The 20,929-nt window shown below is 48.1% G+C and overlaps 1 protein-coding gene across 1 annotated transcript in view; it reads left to right on the forward strand.

Moving 5' to 3' along the window:
• The window catches only part of C1QL1 (complement C1q like 1), a 40,815-nt gene extending 20,872 nt beyond the window's left edge, over window positions 1-19,943 (forward strand). Inside the window, exon 2 of the mRNA XM_083408002.1 lies at window positions 18,986-19,943. Within this exon, the coding sequence (XP_083264128.1) occupies window positions 18,986-19,165 (180 nt within the window). The 3' untranslated portion in view covers window positions 19,166-19,943. The remainder of the gene's footprint in view (window positions 1-18,985) is intronic.
• Window positions 19,944-20,929: the final 986 nt, after the last annotated feature.

Below are 20,929 nucleotides of genomic sequence, written 5' to 3' on the forward strand. Positions count from 1 at the left end.
CGCTTCCGGGTTTTTGATTATTCGGGCGCCGATTTGTTCGGGACCCAAGGTGTTTGAGATCCAAGGTACAACTGTATATAAAAACATAATAAAACATTAAACATTTTAAAACTTCACTATACAGGGATGTCTCCAGATGTCTTCTAAAGGCTGCATAATTGCAAGACTACAGAAGTTTGTTGTTGTTTAGTTGTTTAGTCGTGTCTGACTCTTCGTGACCCCATGGACCAGAGCACGCCAGGCCCTCCTGTCTTCCAAAGCCTCCTGCAGTTTGGTCAAACTCATGCTGGTAGCTTCCAGAACACTGTCCAACCATCTTGTCCTCTGTCGTCCCCTTCTCCTTGTGCCCTCCATCTTTCCCAACATCAGGGTCTTTTCCAGGGAGTCTTCTCTTCTCATGAGGTGGCCAAAGTCTTGGAGCCTCAGCTTCAGGATCTGTCCTTCCAGTGAGCACTCAGGGCTGATTTCCTTCAGAATGGATAGATTTGATCTTCTTGCAGCCCATGGGACTCTCAAGAGTCTCCTCCAACACCATAATTCAAAAGCATCTATTCTTCGGCGACCAGCCTTCTTAATGGTCCAGCTCTCACTTCCATACACCACTACTGGGAAAACCATAGCTTTTACTATACGGACCTTTGTTGGCAAGGTGATGTCTCTGCTTTTTAAGATGCTGTCTAGGTTTGTCATTGCTTTTCTCCCAAGAAGCAGGCGTCTTTTAATTTCGTGGTTGCTGTCACCATCTGCAGTGATCATGGAGCCTAAGAAAGTAAAATCTCTCATTGCCTCCATTTCTTCCCCTTCTATTTGCCAGGAGGTGATGGGCCCAGTGGCCATGATCTTCGTTTTTTTTGATGTTGAGCTTCAGACCATATTTTGCGCTCTCCTCTTTCACCCTCATTAAAAGGTTCTTTAATTCCTCCTCACTTTCTGCCATCAAGGTTGTGTCATCTGCATATCTGAGGTTGTTGATATTTCTTCCTGCAATCTTAATTCCCGCTTGGGATTCATCCAGCCCAGCCTTTTGCACGATGAATTCCAACAGTAGTTAGGCGGTCCCTATCCAGATAGGGGCACAGCTGGGCCACTAGCCGAAGCCGATGGAAGGCACTCCACACCACCAAGACAAGCTAATACAGGGAATTACAGGGAAAGACATAGACTGCTCAAAGTCTCCAGCCAAGCCCTCTGTGAATCACTCCCAATTAACAGTGTTCAAACAAGACCCATCCACCAAAAAGCCATGGAGTTGTGTACCGAAATAGAGCACCTTTTCCGTCATTGTCCCCAGTGACAAAACAATGTCTGCACAGACAATGCAAATGCAAATATTCTATTGATTTGATGCCATTTTAACTGTCAAAAGTTTCCTCCCAGAAGCTTCTGGGAACTGCTATTCGTTGAGAGCGCTGAGAATTCTCTGGTAGAGATTCTAGCATCCTCCCACACAAAAAACTACATTTCCCAGGGTGCCACGGGGAAAGGGAAATCAGGTTACGCCTGTAGTGTTTATAAAGGGATACCACAGTTTCCCAGTGCAACAGAGTTTTGCCTTTTGGAAAGAGGCTGGGAGCACCACCCTCAAACAGGTGAATAATAACAGCACAGCGATGGCATGTTTAGAAGGCACCTTCGGAAAAAGCCCCCCTGGGTAATGTAGAGTTACCCAGCTTCTGTTTACAAAACTCTGTTTGCAAAAATGATTAGCAGCCTCTGTTTCTGGCAGTTGCCCAGAGGCTTAAAATTCTGCTTAACACAGGAACATAGGAAGCTGTTGGAGGCAATATGGACTTGATTTGATTCATTATATTTCCATGCAGCTTTTCATTGCAACAGAACCCCAAAGCGGCTTACAAACCATAAATAACAATAACACGATTGAACATCACAAATGCAACATAAATCATGCGGGATCATTTTTACCGGTTAGGTGGACAAAGGTCCGTATAGTTAAAGCTATGGTTTTCCCAGTAGTGATGTATGGAAGTGAGAGCTGGACCATAAAGAAGGCTGATCGCCGAAGAATTGATGCTTTTGAATTCTGGTGCTGGAGGAGACTCTTGAGAGTCCCATGGACTGCAAGAAGATCAAACCTCTCCATTCTGAAGGAAATCAGCCCTGAGTGCTCACTGGAAGGACAGATCCTGAAGCTGAGGCTCCAATACTTTGGCTACCTCATGAGAAGAGAAGACTCCCTGGAAAAGACCCTGATGCTGGGAAAGATGGAGGGCACAAGGAGAAGGGGACGACAGAGGACGAGATGGTTGGACAGTGTTTTCGAAGCTACCAGCATGAGTTTGACCAAACTGCGGGAGGCAGTGGAAGACAGGAGTGCCTGGCGTGCTCTGGTCCATGGGGACACGGAGAGTCGGACACGACTAAACGACTAAACAACAACAAAGGTGGACAACTTGACCCCATCTGCAGCATTGTACCACTTTAAAGAATTGTGGTTTCCACCAAAAACAAACAAACCCATGACATGGTTTTTGTTAAGGGTGCTGAGAGTTCTTAGGAGACCCTCACAGAGTTGCGATTCCCAGGGTTCCCTATTCCCATAGCTGGGATCTGACTGTCAATATCACTTGGGGTCTATTGTGCTCGCTTGATAGTAATTTGCCACCACCAGAAAGAAATCTCTCTCTCCCGAGGAACCAGGCAGGAGCTGCGGCCACACAAGGAGGGACGGTGACAGTAAGACAGATAATGCTTTAGTATTTCTAGGTGAGCAGCCCTGTTCCCAGATTATTACTTGTCTGGTAAGCTACTGTACAATGTGCAGATTCCCTGCTTCTCTGTTGTGAAAGGCGGGAGGGGAGTAATGATTTCATCCGGAAATTTGTGAACTCACTAATAAACAGCAGCCCAGGGGGTTGTTTTTTGCCTGAACAAACCCCCTCAAACTACATATGCTCCCATGACAGCTTATGTTGTCATGTGCATTTGTTAGTCTTTAAGATATCGAGAGAGTGCTGCTTTAACCTTGCACTCTGCTAATCGGAAGCCAATACACACCATGCTCGACATTGCAAAATCCAGTTCAAACAACAAAGAATCTTGCGGCCAGGCGGGCAAATTTATTTGCAACATCCAGCTGGGATAGCTCAGTTGGTAGAGTACGGGACCCTTAATCTCAGGGTTGTGGGTTCAAGCCCCACGTAGGGCAAAAAATTCTTGGGTTGCAGGGGGTTGGACTCGATGACCCTCGTGGTCCCTTCCAACTTTATACAGTTCTATTATTCTATGAGCTCTCGTGATCCATAGCCCACTTCCTCAGATGCACAGAAAGCCGGTTGGCAAATGTTGGGTCGGAATTTGGGGAAGGGGCGTGGCTCAGTGCTAGATCACCTGCTTTGCATGTAGAAGGTCTCAGATTCAGTCTCCAGGTACGGCTGGGAATGTCCCCCGCCTGAACCCCTGAGGAACCTGCCAGTCAGTGTAGCCAGAATTGAACTGAATGGACCAACTTTCTGGCTTAGCCTAAGACAGCTTCCTGTGTCCCTACATTTTGTTCAGTTCTGTGCCCTTTATGGTCTGTATTTATGGGCTGCATGCACAGCTCAGACCACTTCCTGCACGCAAAACTACAACTCCCAGCACCCTCGAGAAACTACAGTTCCCAGAATTCGGGAGGGAAAACTAATCTTTCTTCTTTATGAATACCTTCAAACCAACGCTGGGACGTTGTTGAGGCTGGGTGTGGGGCCTTGCATATAGTAAGCATATAGTATTGTTACTCATCCTGCTCTGGAACTTTGTCACAGCAGGGCTTTGTTACTCACGCCCATCCCACTTCCCAGCGCAGCAAGAAGTTGCAGAAGTGCCATAAGGGTTTGGTTGTCTTTGGATGAGAGAGTGCTGGAGGGTTGGGGCCAGGGCTGGCACACCCATAAGGCAAGGGGAGGTGATGGCCTCAGATGGCAGGATCCACAGGGGCAGCAGATCTGACCTCCAAAGAATGCATCGCAAGCTTGGTGGTTCGAATCCCCGCGACGGAGTGAGCTCCCGTTGCTCCGTCCCAATTCCTGCCAACCTAGCAGTTCGAAAGCACACCAGTGCAAGTAGATAAATAGGTACCACTGTGGCAGGAAGGTAAACAGCATTTCTGTGCGCTCTGGTTTCCGTCACGGTGTCCCATTGTGCCAGAAGCGGTTTAGTCCTCCATAGCTGTCAACTTTCAGATTTGAAAATAAGGGATCAGCAGCCTCGAAAATAAGGGATCAGCAGGCTCACCTATCCCGGGGACAGTCTATGGGATAGCTAACAATCCAGGATAGCAGCGGGAAACGACACTGGAATAGGGGAATTTCCCGCAAAAAAGGGGAAGGTTAACAGCTATGTGCTGGCCACATGACCTGGAAAGCAGTCTGTGGACAAACACCGGCTCCCTCGGCCTGAAAGCGAGATGAGTGCCGCAACCCCAGAGTCGACTTTGACTGGACTTAGCTGTCCAGGGGTCCTTTACCTTTTTGTTGTTGGTGTTGATCTTTATTCCCCCACTTGTTCCTGATGCAGCGCTGCACTCCTGTCTTCTTCTCTGGCAGGCTAAGGAGGGCACAATTTTGGGGGGTTGGCCTCCGGCTGCCAAAATGTCTTGGGCCAGCCCTGCTCAGGATGCTCTTGCGGTTTTTACTGTGCTGGTGCTGAGGGTTAACCGTGTGGCGAGGTCCAAGTCCAGTCCGAGGTCGAGGGTGCGGTATGGAGGCTGTCCGTCAAAGCTGAAGCGGGGTCCAAGGCAGGGAGGTCAGGAACTCTGGCAGGAAAGCGGGACAGGGTGCAAGCAGGAACAGGCTACCAACAATGTTGCTCCCACAACCTGGGACTGGGGCTGGCCGGCTTTTATCTGCCCCGAGGCATAGGGCGGCCCCGGTCCACAGGTGACTCGCCTCTCCTGGCCTGGAGGAGAGCACTCCTCCTGCGGGAACTTAGTTCCCTCCGCCTCTCTGCCCTGAGCCTCTGCAGCTCAGGAGAGGCAGGAGGGTTACTGGACCCAGAGGCAACCTCACCTTCCCCTGACAGGGCTGGGAGAGGAGCACCTGCAGGCAATGGGTCCTCCATCACTTCTGGAGCCAGAGCAGACTCATCTTATGCCTGCACCTGAGGTTCCAGCACAGGTGAGGACCCTTCAGGCTCAAGCCCCAGCCCTGACTCAACTGGTTCTGGAGGCAGGGACTCCTGTGCAGGCTGGGATTCCTCAGGTTCAGCCTCCGAGTCCGAATCCCAGGCCATCACATTTATATTTATTTACAAATGTGCAGGCAGGAGATAAATATGCTCTTTCAGGAGGCATCGCAGACTCATTACGCCACATCAGATTCCTAGACTGCAGTTCATGCAGCTCCTCGCAGAGATGCCTTCAGATTTTGCTTTCTCCAGCTGAATGCTTAGCTGTCTCCCCTCTAAATTCAAAACTCAGTTCCAAACCGCTTGCCTCTTCCCCTGTCTACAGGAGATGTCACCTTCAGAAGGCTGGGTTTCCAAGCCCTCAAGAAACCCACAGAATAAGATTCTAGCTGCACAGCATCCGATCACAATCCCTGTTGGCACTTGTGATTTTAAAAAATGGAAGTGTTTTTTCACCGCTCCAAAGAAAGTAAATACAGTTTTCAGTGCAGAAGGGTGTCACTCTGCAACCATAGAAATTTTGTCAGTCGTTCAGTGCATGTGTCACTCTGGGTTTCTTTTTTTTACCTCTATGAAGCGTCGGGGGAGAGATATTCACTAGTTATTTGTAAGCACTATTATGATTCCTTTAGTGAAATTTCTGTCCACTAAGGACACTTACAGAGAATCTGTTTCCAGATTTGATTGCAGGGAAGTTAGATGACACCAGCTATTTAATGAGCTGGTTTGTTTGCAGGGAGATTAGATTACATTGCCTCAAAGGGTTATCCCACACTTCCCAGTGTGATTTCCTGTCACTTTCCTAACAGCAAAAAGGCCAGTCTTTTGGGAGAGTGGGCGTTTTGTGTAAGCCTATAGTTGTGAAGGGACACAGGTGGCGCTGTGGGTTAAACCACAGAGCCTAGGGCTTGCCGATCAGAAGGCCGGCAGTTCGAATCCCCGCAACGGGGTGAGCTCCCGTTGCTCGGTCCCTGCTCCTGCCAACCTAGCAGTTCAAAAGCACGTCAAAGTGCAAGTAGATAAATAGGTACCGCTCCGGTGGGAAGGTAAACGGCGTTTCTGGTTCGCCAGAAGCAGCTTAGTCATGCTGGCCACATGACCCACAAGCTGTACGCCAGCTCCCTCGGCCAATAAAGCGAGATGAGCGCCACAACCCCAGGGTCATCAGCGACTGGACCTAATGGTCAGGGGTCACCTTCACCTTTATAGTTGTGAAACTGTATAAAAATAAACTGTAGTTGTACAACTCGAATTTGCTGCTATGTGAGTCAATCCCACACATAAATAGTATTAGCACCCTAATTCATAGTCATGAGGACCATGGGCATAGCCAGGATTTTTGCTAGGGGGAGCAGGCCTTTTGTTGGGGGGGCAGAACCTCAGTTTGCTATGTATTTTTATGGAATTTTATTGATTTGGGGGGGCAACTGCCCCTCCCTAGCCCCCCTTGAGGACAGGAAAACTCATTGCAGCCACCAAGGGTGGGCAAATTTGATGGATAACTTAAGTTCTGTTCTGCACAATGGTCCAAGGGGGCAGATCAGGTCCTTTTGTATGGGAAGTTGCAAAAATCAAATTCCTCCAACGTCTCTGACGCTGACTTCAATAAGACGACTTGAAACTTGGGGTTTTCCATAGCTTCATGCGAGCTAGGAGGATTCAGCCCAGCAACTTGCTCTGAAAACGCCCCTCTCTGCCTTGTAATACTAATAATAAAAGACAGCCCCTGAGCATGCGCAAAGTGGATTGTGCAGCTTTCTCACATGTGGAGCCTCATAGCTTGCACCCTCCTTGTTAGCTCCTGCTCTGCCTCTGTTCTTTTGAAATTGAGCATGCACCCAGCTGCGTGTCTGCCATCCCCACCCAGACTATCTGTTCCGGGAGCTCTGACCCCAATCTGCCTCAGGAGAAACCCCACAACCGGAGCGCAAACCCATTTCCCCGATGCGCCCACCTTGGAAGAAACAGCAGCACCAGGAGGCCAGTTCTGGAGGAGCAATTTATCTTCACTAGTTAGAGGATTATGTTATAACGGGCTCATGTGCTGTGACAAGGCAGCTTCTTAATGAGTGGAGATAAATGGCCTCGGTGACAGCGCCGAACTGCCTTTTGCTGCCACCGGCGTTTAACTAGCGAGCACGTTGCAGAAAGCAGAGGCGGGAGGAAAAGAATTGGGGGGAACGGAAAAAGCAGCTCCGGCCCCGTGGAGAACGTCTGGGCTAGCAGTGCATCAGCATTCAGGGATGTCGGAACAAGGATTCTCAACCCAGCTTGTTTGGATAACCTGTTTTGCAAAGAACAGAAGTAGTAAAGGTCCCCAGCCGAAGATTTAGCTGGTGTTCTATTTTTGTTTTATTTCAACAGGTACGCCAAACAATGGCGGATTTATTCTGGAACGTCCGCACACAGTTCTGTTATTAGTTGTTCTGCGATGCTTCTCCAATGTTGCTACACTCCTGGAGGGGCACTTTTGTGCTGTGCAACGATAGCAGGAAAATAATAATAATAATGAACCAGAACACTGGAGATTTTAAAAAATGACAGGATCTTAGCAGGTCCTGTTGTTAATTTTATTTATACTCTGCCCTCCCCGGCCAGAGCTGGGCTCAGGGCGGCTAACACCAGTAAAATTACAGTAAAAACGTAATGGGGGGGGGGGACCAATTTAAAATACAGGTTAAAATGCAATTTAAAATGCAGCCTCATTTTAAAAGTAGCCCATAGATCAAAACCATAAGGGGAGGGAAACATAAGGGTCACACTGAGTCCAAACCAAAGGCCAGGCGGAACAGCTCTGTCTTGCAGGCCCTGCGGAAAGATGTCAAGTCCCGCAGGGCCCTGGTCTCTTGTGACTGAGCGTTCCACCAAATCGGGGCCAGTACTGAAAAGGCCCTGGCCCTAGTTGAGACCAATCTAACCACCTTGCGACTTGGGACCTCCAAAATGTTGTCATTTCTGGACCTTAAGGTCCTCCGCAGGGCATACCAGGAGAGACGGTCCCATAGGTTAGGGGACATGTACCTTAAATGAAGTGGTATGTCCGCCTCGAAGCTTTTGTAGGTACTCCAGAATTCCAGTATCATGTGCACAAGTCATCATGAATGCACAATAAAAAGGACTTCTGGAGGGGCCCTCTGATTCTCCTTCTTTGTTTTGTAATCCCCTCCAACCCCCAACCCCCCTGGACTTCTCCTTCAAGGTATGCCACATAGCTCACCCATCTGAGATGTCCAACTACTTTCCTTTGCAGCCACCATATCATAGTCCACCCATTCTTGGCTTGCAGCAGACTGTGTAGTTTCGCACACAGGGAGACTGGTGGGTGGATGAATCCGCTGCAGTGGTGGATGATGCCCAGTTAATAAGATTAATTTATATACCGCTTCTGTTCCAAAATAGTTTCCAAGGGGTTTACATCTATAAAATCAATCCATAACTAAAATACAAACCCAGCAGTGCATTAAAGCATCCTTAATTAAAATATACGACCAAACAGTTAAAAAGTACAATTAAAACCTTTGAATCAAAAGATCTGTTCTGGGGACTGCTTGCCTAAACAGGAGCCGGCAGAATGCCAATACTGATGGGGCTCCTCATATTTCATATATTATTATTCAAATTTGTATCCAATCAGCTTGGAATGTTTTTTCAGGGGGGTTTATCCCCACAACTATCCTGTTGGGTAGGTTAGGTGGAGTATCTTTCTGAAAGCCACGCAGTCAGCTTACATATGAATATGAGAAGCTGGGTTAAATACAGAGTCCATCTAGCCTACTCAGTCTTTCAGAGGATAGGCCTTCCCCACACCCATGAAATTCTTACAATCAGGGTTAGAGGGCATGTGAATGTGGCCAGACTGTTGCTCTCATCATTGCTGTCAGGGCTGGAGTCAGATGCAGGTCAGCACCAAGAGGCAGAGATAGTGAAGTTTACTCTTTGTTCAAGGAAATGGCATACAACTCAGCAACGCTTCCTAGGAGGCCTTGCCCTGTGGAGCAGTTGCCAGGACTGAAGGTCCCCTGCCTTCTACACTTCCGAAGGCTCCTCCTCTCCTGGATGTTTCCCAAGCAGTCTCAAACTGCATCTGTGGACCTCTGGCCTCTGTTCTGCCATCATTATCCTGGGCATTCTTGGAGAGAAGCGAGGAAGGGAGCTTGTCGCAGCAGGAGAAGGAGACTCCCTGGATTCTTCAGCAGTCTCTTGACCCCTTTCCTCTGCTTCAGCCTTGGAGCTTGAACTGCTCTCTGTCACCGTCTCTTCCTGATCACTAAACCCTGTTGCCCCTTCAGCATCCAACACCTTCCAGTCTTCTCCCTCTGACCTCTCCTCGGTGTCTCACCACCGATCCCTGGGCTCTAATAATAATAATAATAATAATAATTTATTATTTATACCCCACCCACCTGGCTGGGTTTCCCCAGCCACTCTGGGTGGCTTCCAACAAAGTATTAAAATACAGTAATGCATCAAACATTAAAAGCTTCCCTAAACAGGGCTGCCTTCAGATGTCTTCTAAAAGTCTGGCAGTTGTTTTTCTCTCTGGTGGGAGGGTGTTCCACAGGGTGGGTGCCACTACCAAGAAGGCCCTCTGCCTGGTTCCCTGTAACTTGGCTTCTCGCAGAGAGGGAACCGCCAGAAGGCCCTCGGTGCTGGACCTCAGTGTCCGGGCAGAACGATGGGGGTGGAGACACTCCTTCAGGTCAGATCCTTCCTCCTCTGGGGATTCCTTTGGGGATTCCCCGGCTGGTGCCTCCCACCACTCCTCCTCGTCCACTCGGTCCCTGACAATTCCTGACCACCAGAGCTGATGAGAGTTGCAGTTCAGAACCTGGAGGGTGGCAAATTGCCCATCCCTGCTTTAAATGGAGATGTGGGTGTGGAAGGGAGGCTGAACATGAACCTTCTGCTTGCAAGAAACATGCTCCTTTGTTGAGCTGCATCTCAGGAGCATGACCAGGAAGTCACCTCCAGTCCAACTGGGGCTCGAGCCCAGATTCCTACCCACTGTGCAACGTGGCAGGGAGGGGGAGATGGCAGTGAAAAACGAGTGTGTGGGAAAGAGATTGCTTTGTCGGCTAGTGCTGATAATGAAGTCCTCTTGCCTTAGGTTTCCAAGTATCTTTCCATCCAATAAGTCCAGCTCAACAGGAAACACAAAGCTCTAATTAAGAGAGCTCTTGAGACATAAATTGATCACGTGGGCCTCAGCTCCTGAGTGGCAAAGACACTTTCTTTCTCGCTGTCTCACACCCACCAGGAGGCCAGAGCTGGAGAGAGGCATGTAGAAGGGAGAGATGTGCTTTTGACGCATAAGCAGACATGCTCTGGCGTTACACCCAGAAGGCGTGGGGACATGGCAGCAACTAGCAGAGGATGTGGCACATGTAGGTTTGGTATAACGAAGTGGCGGTGGCGGCAGCAGAATCCAGTCCAGGTGTGACCGCTCTCTTCAGACGAAGAGCAAACCACTTTCTGGTCACAGTTGCCTTCTGCGGAAACACAGGAGCAGGAGAGAGGACCGAGCGCAGCCTCAACGCTGCCTCTAGAGTGACAGTTTAGTTCTGGGCAGAGCTGTGCATTACAAGGTAAAGGTAAAGGCACCCATGACTATTAGGTCCAGACGTGGCCGACTCTGGGGTTGCGGCACTCATCTCGCTTTATTGGCCGAGGGAGCCCGCGTACAGCTTCCGGGTCATGTGGCCAGCATGACTCAGCCGCTTCTGGCGAACTAGAGCAGTGCACGGAAATGCCGTTTACCTTCCCGCTGGAGCGGTACCTATTTATCTACTTGCACTTTGAGGTGCTTTCAAACTGCTAGGTTGGCAGGAGCAGGGACTGAGTAACGGGAGCTCACCTCGTCGCAGGGATTTGAACCGCTGACCTTCTGATTGGCAAGCCATAGGCTCTGTGGTTTAGACCACAGCGCCACCTGCGTCCCTTGCATTACAAGGCAGGATAGAACAAAAACTTAACCCAGTAGGCATTTAAAGCTGAATGGATCAAATCCACACTTTTCGAAACAATCTGTGAACCGAAACACAGCCGTCCTTCAGAATTCACCTTATCTGAGTCATATGATACAGTTCCCCGACCAACCAGTGTTAACAAAAATGCATATATTAGGGGAAAGTGTGCATAGGGTCTTAAAAGTGTTTACAGTGGTACCTTGGGTTACATACGCTTCAGGTTACAGACTCTGCTAACCCAGAAATAGTACCTTGGGTTAAGAACTTTGCTTCAGGATGAGAACAGAAATCGTCTGTTCACAGACAGTTTTCCGGGTCATGTGGCCAGCATGACTAAACTGCTACTGGTGCATGGAGGACCATGACGAGTGCCAGAGCGCACAGAAACGCCATTTACCTTCCCGCTGCCTATTTATCTACTTGCACTGGTGTGCTTTTGAACTGCTAGGTTGGCAGGAGCTAGGACAGAGCAATGCAAGCTCGAACCGCCGACCTTCTGATCAGCAAGCCCAAGAGGCTCAGTGTTTAGACCACAGCGCTACCTGCGTCCCAGGTCAAGTTGCACAGCAGCGGGGATCAGTAAAACCAGAGGTAGGCAACCTAAGGCCCGGGGGCCGGATGCGGCCCAATCGCTTTCTCAATCCAGCCAGCAGCGTGTTTTTACATGAGTAGAATGTGTCCTTTTATTTAAAATGCATCTCTGGGTTATTTGTGGGGCATAGGAATTCGTTCATTATTATTTTTTTCAAAATATAGTCCTGCCCATCACATGGTCTGAGGGACAGTGGACCAGTCCATGGCTGAAAAAGGTTGCTGACCCCTGAGTAAAACAGTGTTTGCAAGCTCAGCAAACCTTCTTTTAAAGGTTTGTGAGTCTACACACACACACACAGAGAGAGAGAAAGAGAGAGGGAGAGAGAGAAAGAGAGAAAGAAAGAAAGACAGACAGACAGACAGACAGACAGAGAGGGCAGCTTGGTTTGTGGCAAGAAGGGGGAAAACACAGGCTAGATAAATGTCGAAAGAAAGGATCTTCAGCTGAAGCAGTAAAAGGGGGCGGGTGGGAAGGACGTTGTGGCTGATGCAGTACCTCCTAATCATATGGCAAAGAGGCATATGGTCGGCAAGGACCTCTCACTGTGCTGAGGCATACTTGTACCAGCTCAGCAAATTGCAGACAATTTAAGGAGGCGGAAAATCCACCATTATCTCTACTTCTGCAAAGCGTTCACCCTTGCACTAAAGCCACTGCTCTTCGGGTCCCAGCCCCCAATTGCTCAGTGTGTAGGGAAGAACTTGCACACTTTGTTTTCAATTAAGAAGCATGCACACCAGCAAAGGCTCCATCATTCTAGACCTCTGACCCCTGTTTAGACCACATGCGATTGTTCCTCTGGAGCAACTACAATTCTCACCCGAGAAATTCACAATGCTTCTACACTTGGGCCTTTTACTCATTCCATCTCCGCAATGAGCTGGAATTGGGATTAGAGTAAGTAGTTCCGTATGGTTCATAACAGAGCAATATATTGTTCAGCAATACCAGTCCCCAGAGTTGTGCTTCCATAACATTTATTCAGCAGATCCAACAGTCCTCTGCAAAATAAGTTAGTAGCTTCCTCCTTCAACTTCTTCTGTTACTTCCTGTTCACTGCAGCAGCAGCAACAGCATGACTGATTAACATCTAAATTAGTTACTTCTTGTTCCTGCCATGAAAGAGCTTTCTCCATATTTTGAAAAATGTACAATATTGCATTGTAAAAAGATTGCAAGAAAAAATGACGAAAGGAAACAATTATAATGCCTCCTCGAGCAATGATACAATTAAGAAACTCTGGGTGTTTCCAGACTGTCGCTATTTTCATGTGGGATTCAGTCACATCCAGACAGATTTGGGCTGCACGATTAAAACAGATCTGGATCTCTTGTGCAACAAAACCACTTCTCCCAAAGATCCGACTCTTGGTGGTGAGGCAAGTGAAAGGAAAATACACTGCAAAGTGTGGGATAACACTTGCTTTGACATTTTTTAGTTGTTGTTTTTTTGGTTTGGATTTGATATCCCGCCTTTCACTCCCCTTCAGGAGTCTCAAAGCGGCTAACATTCTCCTTTCCCTTCCTCCCCCACAACAAACACTCTGTGAGGTGAGTGGGGCTGAGAGACTTCAGAGAAGTGTGACTAGCCCAAGGTCACCCAGCAGCTGCACATGGAGGAGCAGAGACGCGGACCCGGTTCACCAGATTACGAGACTACCGCTCTTAACCACTACACCACACTGCCTCCCCACAAACAAATCAGTGTGAATGCTAATTTCAGTGTTGTAATGCCAACAATGTGGAGGATCAGGATGAATACTCAGTGAACAGACGGTCTTGAATTACCCTATCAGTCAGCAATGCACAAAACAGGACATCAGGAGGAAGCTGCTAATTAAAGGCAAAGAAGCCCTGAAACTCTCAAAACCCTTTTTCTTTTCTTTTTTGGCCAGCCCATACCAGCTTTGCATTTTAATTTGAAATAATCACTTTTTAAAAAGGCAGAAGCACGACACTAAGTACACTGGAAGGCAGAACCCAGTCAGTGGAATATGACAGGTTGGAGGTGAAATTTCTGGACCCACTCTATATTTAAAAAGAGTGAATGAAGGGTGACTGCGCCAGACTAAACCAGCAGAGTAGAAGCAACCCCAAGTGACCGTTTCTATAAACAAAGATGTGTAGAAAACTCTTCACATCCTTTTGCTTCATAAAGGGTGGTTGTTTGACCTGTGTTAATTGCATTACAATTAATATACCGGGTATAAGCACATCGTTACAATGAGTTTTCTTAATATATACTGGGGTGGGTTTTTGTTTTATCTTGAATCTATCCAAGGGGATTCAGAGAGAAACATTAACACGCCTTTCCCCTATTGCATTTAGATAGTTGTCTAACATGGTCTCTTCTTCAGTGTTCATGGAGATGGAACCACTACAGTCAAGTCACCCACACACAAAACAAACCCACACATGAGATACCTCTCATGTGACCAAAGTTAACCTATCACATGAGAGTTACTGGGGAACATTCCAGAATGAAACACACAGTAATGCATTTAAGCATTCCCCGTTTCAGTCAATTAAACCACTATGCTTAACAGGCCATGCATTTGACTTTACAAAGGACAGGGGCTCTCGGTGGGGAGCCCTCTCTTGAAAGGTTTTTGAGTCCAGGTCCACCTTATAGATAAATAACTCTGAGAAAGCAGCGGAGGGGCCAGATTTTAGCACCTGTGCCACAAACTGAGCAGGCACACACAGTTGGTCCCACCTGTAGGTCACAGCAGGTCACCTTAGTCATCACTAAGGTGAGATTTATTACAGTTCAATCTATGCAGTTTATATGCAAATCTGCATTCTCCTTGCCCTCTTTTTTGGTGATTTATTTTCTCTCTTTTTAAGTAGCTGCTCTGACCTCACCCCAGGACTTCCTTGGATGCCATGTTGGGCTTATGGACTCTCAGAAAAGCAAACATTTGCTGCCCCCGCCTGCTTTGGCAGGGAAACTCCTCTCAGTCAGGTCTCTTCGCTTATGGCCAGGAAGTCAAACGATTGCTTTAAAACTGGACTCCATTCCAGTTCACCAGGAAGAGGAAAACACTCACGAAACAGCTTTTGGATGGTGGTTTGGCTTCAGTAGGACTTTTGCTGCCACTACATCCTTGTGGGGAAGGTTTTCACCAGGAGAATCCCTGTCTGTCCTGCACAGAAACCCTGCCAAGGAGAAAAGAGGGAAGGCTGAATGAAAATTGGCTGATGTGGGCAATTTGGAAATTTGAGCACATTAGTGGTTGGCTTGGCTTTCTAAAGTTTATCCCCCATACTCAGGAGGGCTAGAATCTTGTCGCTTTTAAAAATCTAAAAGGTTAAGCTGAGAATTATCCGTGTTTCCAACAGATGCGATAAATTCCAGGCACGTTATGCGTCTTGCAGCATAATCGCTGCCATAAAGATTTCCAGTCTTCCATACAAAAAAATATAAGCCTTGTACGTCTATTTCACAGAGCCCATGACTCAACAGTGGACATTTGTGTTGTTATTTTTAACCTCCGTGCTCTTGCCCCTGTGTTAATCTTCCACAATAAAATAGCAGCGGCAGCAGACCCTGTGGCCAATAACTCTCCTGCTACAATAATTATTATACACAAAGAGCATCTGCCTTTAACCGCAGACAAATCCCACCATGGACCTCCAAAAGTGCAGATTGGTTCGCTTCCTCTCCCGGAGTCCCTTCATGTATCCAGTTGTAATTAAAAGCTAACACTCTACACCACCCAGGCCATTAACCAGCTTTCAAGTTCAATTTTAATTACTGTGCAAACCGTGGAAAGTGAAGTCCTGTTTTCAAAGGCCGCGTCTCTGTATTTGGGTGCGGGGAGGGGCGAGAAATGCACTTTTCCTGAGCCAGTTGTGCACACCAGCACAGGTGGCCGAAAAGCAGCTCCATCTGTGACTGTTAACACATTGTCTAGACTAGCAACGGCTAAGCGTTCAATGGCACGCCTGAAAAATAATTTTGGGGAATCTGAGTGCTCAGTACCAAAGCCCCACATGAGCCTCCGCTCTTCACTGTCTGACAGTTCCCTCCTTCCCCACAGTGGAGATTCCTCTGTTGCACAAAGTGGGGCATATCGCACACGCACACCCAGATTGTGAGGCCCCCAAAACTTCCAAAAGCACTTCCAATCTTTCTCCTGTCACCAGCAGTCCTTATTAATGTTAAGTTGTGGGTGAACATATCAGACGACACAGCGATTCTTCAGACAGCTCTTGTTTATTCACAGGCCAGAACAGAACTGAACTGAAGGGTTCAGCCAGCCTGCTTATATAGAGCTCCAGTACAACACAACTGTAACAATTTTCTGTAATTATCCAATCACTGAATGTCACTTTCGATCCCTTATTTGCATATGTGGGCCTGAACTATCTACAGTATCCCCCTGCTGGCCCAGGGTGAGAACTTCAGTACATAACAATTAATATATTTTCCACTGACAGAGGCATTCTAGATGCATCCATCCATCTTGTCTGCTTAGCCAACCAAAATACAGTGGAACCTCGGGTTGCGAACGTGATCCGTGCAGGAGGCGCGTTTGCAACCCGCAGTGCTGTGTCTGCGCATGTGTGGGTCACGATTTGCTGCTTCTGCACATGCGCAAAGTGTGATTTAGTGCCTCTGCGCATGTGCAAGCGCTGAAACCCAGAAGTAACCCGTTCCGGTACTTCTGAGTTTGGTGCGGTGAACAACCCGAAAACATGTAACCTGAAGCGTCTGTAACCCAAGGTACCGCTGTAATTGCCACCAGCAGTTCCCACCCCTGGGTCCAGCATCTCTCTCCCACCGAAATAGTTTCAGTAGGGTGGTGAATTATTTTGGTCACCCCCCTCCCGTTTTTTTCTCTGTTGAATGCCACTGAGAGGAGGGGAGGCAGACTTGAAGATTTATAATGAGGAAGGATGGGAGGTAGCCCTACCTGTCAATCACAGACCCTCCAAGTGTCCCTATTTTCCAGGGACGTCCCTGATTTAGAGAAGCTGTCCCGGTTTCTGAATTCATCCTGGAATGTCCCCTTAGGATGTCCCTATTTTCATTGGAGAAATGTTGGAGGATATGGAATTATCCGACCCCCCGAGCCATCTAAAGGCTCTTCCTGCCTTTTCCTCCTAAGGCCCTTTTGCTCCTTCCTATTCTTTGGATCTCCCCCCCCCCGCCCCCATCTCACCTTCTTCAGTCCCCTCCTATTCCTGGAACATTAAAGCTAAAAAGCACACTCCAGACTCTTTCCATATTTCCCCAAGTTTTAAGTGCATGCATATTATATTCGCAGTGTCTGTACGCTAAAGTGTTTTCTTGGGACAGCATTAACCTGAAGTATGCTTTTAATGTTGTTTTAAATTGCATATTGTGTTTTGGTTTTAATTTACCGTTTTAACTGTTTTACTTCGCTTTGGGAGACACCCGGGAAGCTGTTTTGAGAAGCGATATAAATGCTTTTAATAAATGAACCCCACTTACCTGGGAGGAAGCGCCATTGCATTCAATAGGACTTCTTTCAGATCAGACACGGCAGCCAAAAGAATTGGCTTGTTCGTGTTGCTGCCTTCCCATGACATGGGCAGAAATCAGTCCAGACTCAGGGGCAGAAGTGGAGGCTGGAGAGGAGGGAGGCCGAGAGGAGGCAGGCTGCTGAAGAAGCCAGGAGGTCTCCCCCTCCTGCTGCGAACAGCTCTCCCAGAACCAGAAGAGGTATGAAGAGCGTGGAGCAGAGACAGACAAGATGTTGGAGTCTTAGATTGCTTAGGGAGAAGGAGACTTAGGGAGTGGTGGGAAGGCAAGGGGACCTTCGGTCCTCCTAAGTGGGTCCATGGATCTAGTGGGAAGAGTTGCTGTGCTCACTAGGCCTGAGCTGTTTTGTTTCTTTGAACAAAGAAGTCACAGACACCTTATGAGTTATTGCTGATCTGCCGATCTGCTCGGACACCCAGCAGAGGCTGCTCCATTATGGCAAACAAGGCACTGCTGCACCAACCTTAGCCTGCCTTCTTACTCACACTCAGTCGGCAGATGGCTCTGGCGCCCCCTCCTATTTGTCTCCCAGTCTTCCATTCCACCAGTCCAGCAGGCACCAGCCACGACTACTGTTGGTACCTCAGAAGGCAACTGAGGATGTCAGCATCTGCGGCTAGGCCTGCCCTGGTCCTTTCTTCGCACAGAACCTGCCTCACTTTTATTTCTTGGTCATGCTAGCAAATAGTGCTTGTTGCTATTATTATTGTTGTTGTTGTAGTACTTGTTGTTGTTACCCCACCCATCTGACTGGGTTGCCCCAGCCACTCTGGGTTGCTTCCAACATATATAAAAACATAATAAAACATTACACCTTAAAAAGATTCCCTATATAACATTTTGGAAACATCTGAATGCTTTTAGGGATGCTTTTAAAGGTTTTGTTATGTATTTATATATGCTGGAAGCCACCCAGGGTGGCTGGGACAATCCAGTCACCAGTCAGATGGGCGGGGTAAAAATAATTTCTTCTTCTTCTTCTTCTTCTTCTTCTTCTTCTTCTTCTTCTTCGCCTTCAGATGTCTTCTAAAGGTTATATAGTTACTCATCTCCTTGACATCTGACGAAAGGGCGTTCCACAGGGTGGGAGCCACCACTGAGAAGGCCCTCTGCCTGGCTCCCTGTAGCTTCATGTCTTGCAGTAAGGGACCCGCCAGAAGGCCCGCGGTGCTGGACCTCTAGAATACCCTCGGTGCTGAACATTGAGGGTGGAGATGCTCATTCATCTGTACAGGGCTGAAGCCATTTAGGGCTTTAAAGGTCAGCACCAACACTGAATTGCACTGGGAAGCAATGTAGGTCTTTCAGAACCAGTGTTATGTGGTCCCAGCAGCCACTCCCAGTCATCATCATTCTGGATTAGTTGTAGTTTCCGAGGCACCATAATTCTAATTGCATATTATCCTTTATGGGAAGATCTCAGGGCGGTGTACAACATGAAAAGCACCAGGCCAGCTTGGAGAGAGGAGAGGTTTCAAGTAGCAACTCAGCAGCCACTAGGCTAGCAGTTTGCTGTGAAGAAGTTGACTTCCCTTTTGCTCTCTGCCTCCTATTGCCATAGGAATTATAGTGACGGGCTTTGCAGGATGAAATTAAATAGGAGGCGCAGCACTCCTTCAATGCTTCCCTTCTCCACCTCCTTCTCTGTGCTTGGCTCTGCGCAGCTCCCATTCCCATCACTGTCACCAATGCTTTGACCTTTTCCCCCTGTCTCTCTTTTTTCTTCTTCTTCCCCATCTGTTCTTTCCCTCTCTTTCTCCCTCCCCAAACTGCCCTCTCTCACCCCAGGTGCGGGCCAGCGCCATCGCGCAAGATGCGGATCAGAACTACGACTACGCCAGCAACAGTGTCATCCTTCACCTGGATGCCGGCGACGAGGTCTTCATCAAGCTGGACGGAGGCAAAGCCCACGGAGGGAACAACAACAAATATAGCACCTTCTCAGGCTTCATCATCTACTCGGACTGAGGGCTGCGAGCAGCAGCAGCAGCAGCCATACTAGTTCCCGGCCACCTGGATTTCTCTCTATCTGTCAGCTGCAAAGTCAGCTGCAAAACTCACATCCACCGACATCTTCGCACGCTGTCCGTCTCCCCGCCGCCAAGGTGCAGGGATGCGGTGGTTGGATCCTGTTGCCCTTTCCCCCGCCCTCCCAGGGGGCACTGCAGAGGAACAACAGACGAATCCAGCCAACCACCGTTCCCACCCCTAATTTTCCTTCCATGCATTTCCAGGAGCATCACGATTCACGAAGCCTTCTAAAGTTGTCTCCGTAATTTTTTTGGAAAGAAGGCAAAAGAAAGCAAAGGGACTCGGATGGGGCTTGGGGGAAGGGTCTGGAGAACTTATCATCTTGCCATTTTCCTCTCCGTAAGCATAGGGGTTGTCGAGACTCAAGCTGAAAAAGCGGAGGTCAGGATTCGAACTCTGATCTTCAGATCTGCATGCCCACATTTCAGATTTGGATTCGAGTACGTACTATATTTGGGACAGATTTCTGTCTTGTGCGTGTCTGCACCTAGATGTTTAAAACACACGAACCTTTTTTTTTTTTTTAATATGGAAGAAATTTGAGACTGGGGGGATGACAAAATTAATGTTTAAATTTCAAACTGGGGAAAAGTCAACAATGACATCGCCCTGATTTCAAACTTGGTGTGAACTGGTGGGGTCCTCCTTTAGGTGTATTCCAAATTGTTTCAGAAGCTGTTGAGCCATGTATACATGAATACAAAGTATAGCCAAACCATTGTTTACATGATCTCTTACAACGTGGATGATGGTAGAACAAATCGACAAGCTCACCCTGGGGCTAATTCCCCAAACTTTTTATTTGTGCCAAAATCAAACTGCAGCATGGGTCACAGTCTCCAGTCCTCCTGCCCTCCGCCATTTGCTCCCAGAAAAGAGGGGCACATATCCTCTATTGCATGCTTCATCCACTCATTGTCCATACAGGGACGTCTACCTACTCATTACTGGCCAAAACAGTGCTGGCCAGAGGACTTCTTCTATGCCCCCATCCTAAGTAGCCAACCACTGACCAAGCCACCTTCTGGTCGCACACAGCCCTCCCTGCTCCAGTGCAAATCATACTTATATTATTTATTTGATTTATATACCATCCTTTAGCCAAAAATCACAGGGTGGTGTACTGCATTAAGAGCATAAATTATGCAGCATAATAATAAAAACATGATACACAGAATAATAATCAATTGTTAGCGTCCGTTTGTCTCGAGAGACAATGGAGTGCGCCTCCAGGGTTGAAGTCAAACTGATGGGTAAAGGTAAAGGTACCCCTGATCATTAGGTCCAGTCGCGGATGACTCAGGTTGCGGCGCTCATCTCGCTCTATAGGCCGAGGGAGCCGGCGTTTGTCCACAGACAGCTTCCGGCTCATGTGGCCAGCATGACTAAGCTGCTTTTGGTGAACCAGAGCAGCGCACAGAAACACCGTTTACCTTCCCGCCGGAGCGGTACCTATTTATCTACTTGTACTTTGATGTGCTTTGGAACTGCTAGGTTGGCAGGAGCAGGGACCGAGCAACGGGAGCTCACCCCGTCATGGGGATTCGAACCGCCGACCTTCCGATCAGCAAGCTCTAGGCTCTGTGGTTTAACCCACAGCGCCACCTGCACCCACTAAAGTGGCCTGGGAAGTGTGTATGGAGTTCCTGGGCCACCTAGACAACAAGCCCCCCATCTTGGCCTGTCTGATGTCCAAAGGAA

This window comes from Podarcis tiliguerta, assembly GCF_965153285.1.
Source record: "Podarcis tiliguerta genome assembly, chromosome: 13".
NCBI lineage: Eukaryota > Metazoa > Chordata > Lepidosauria > Squamata > Lacertidae > Podarcis > Podarcis tiliguerta.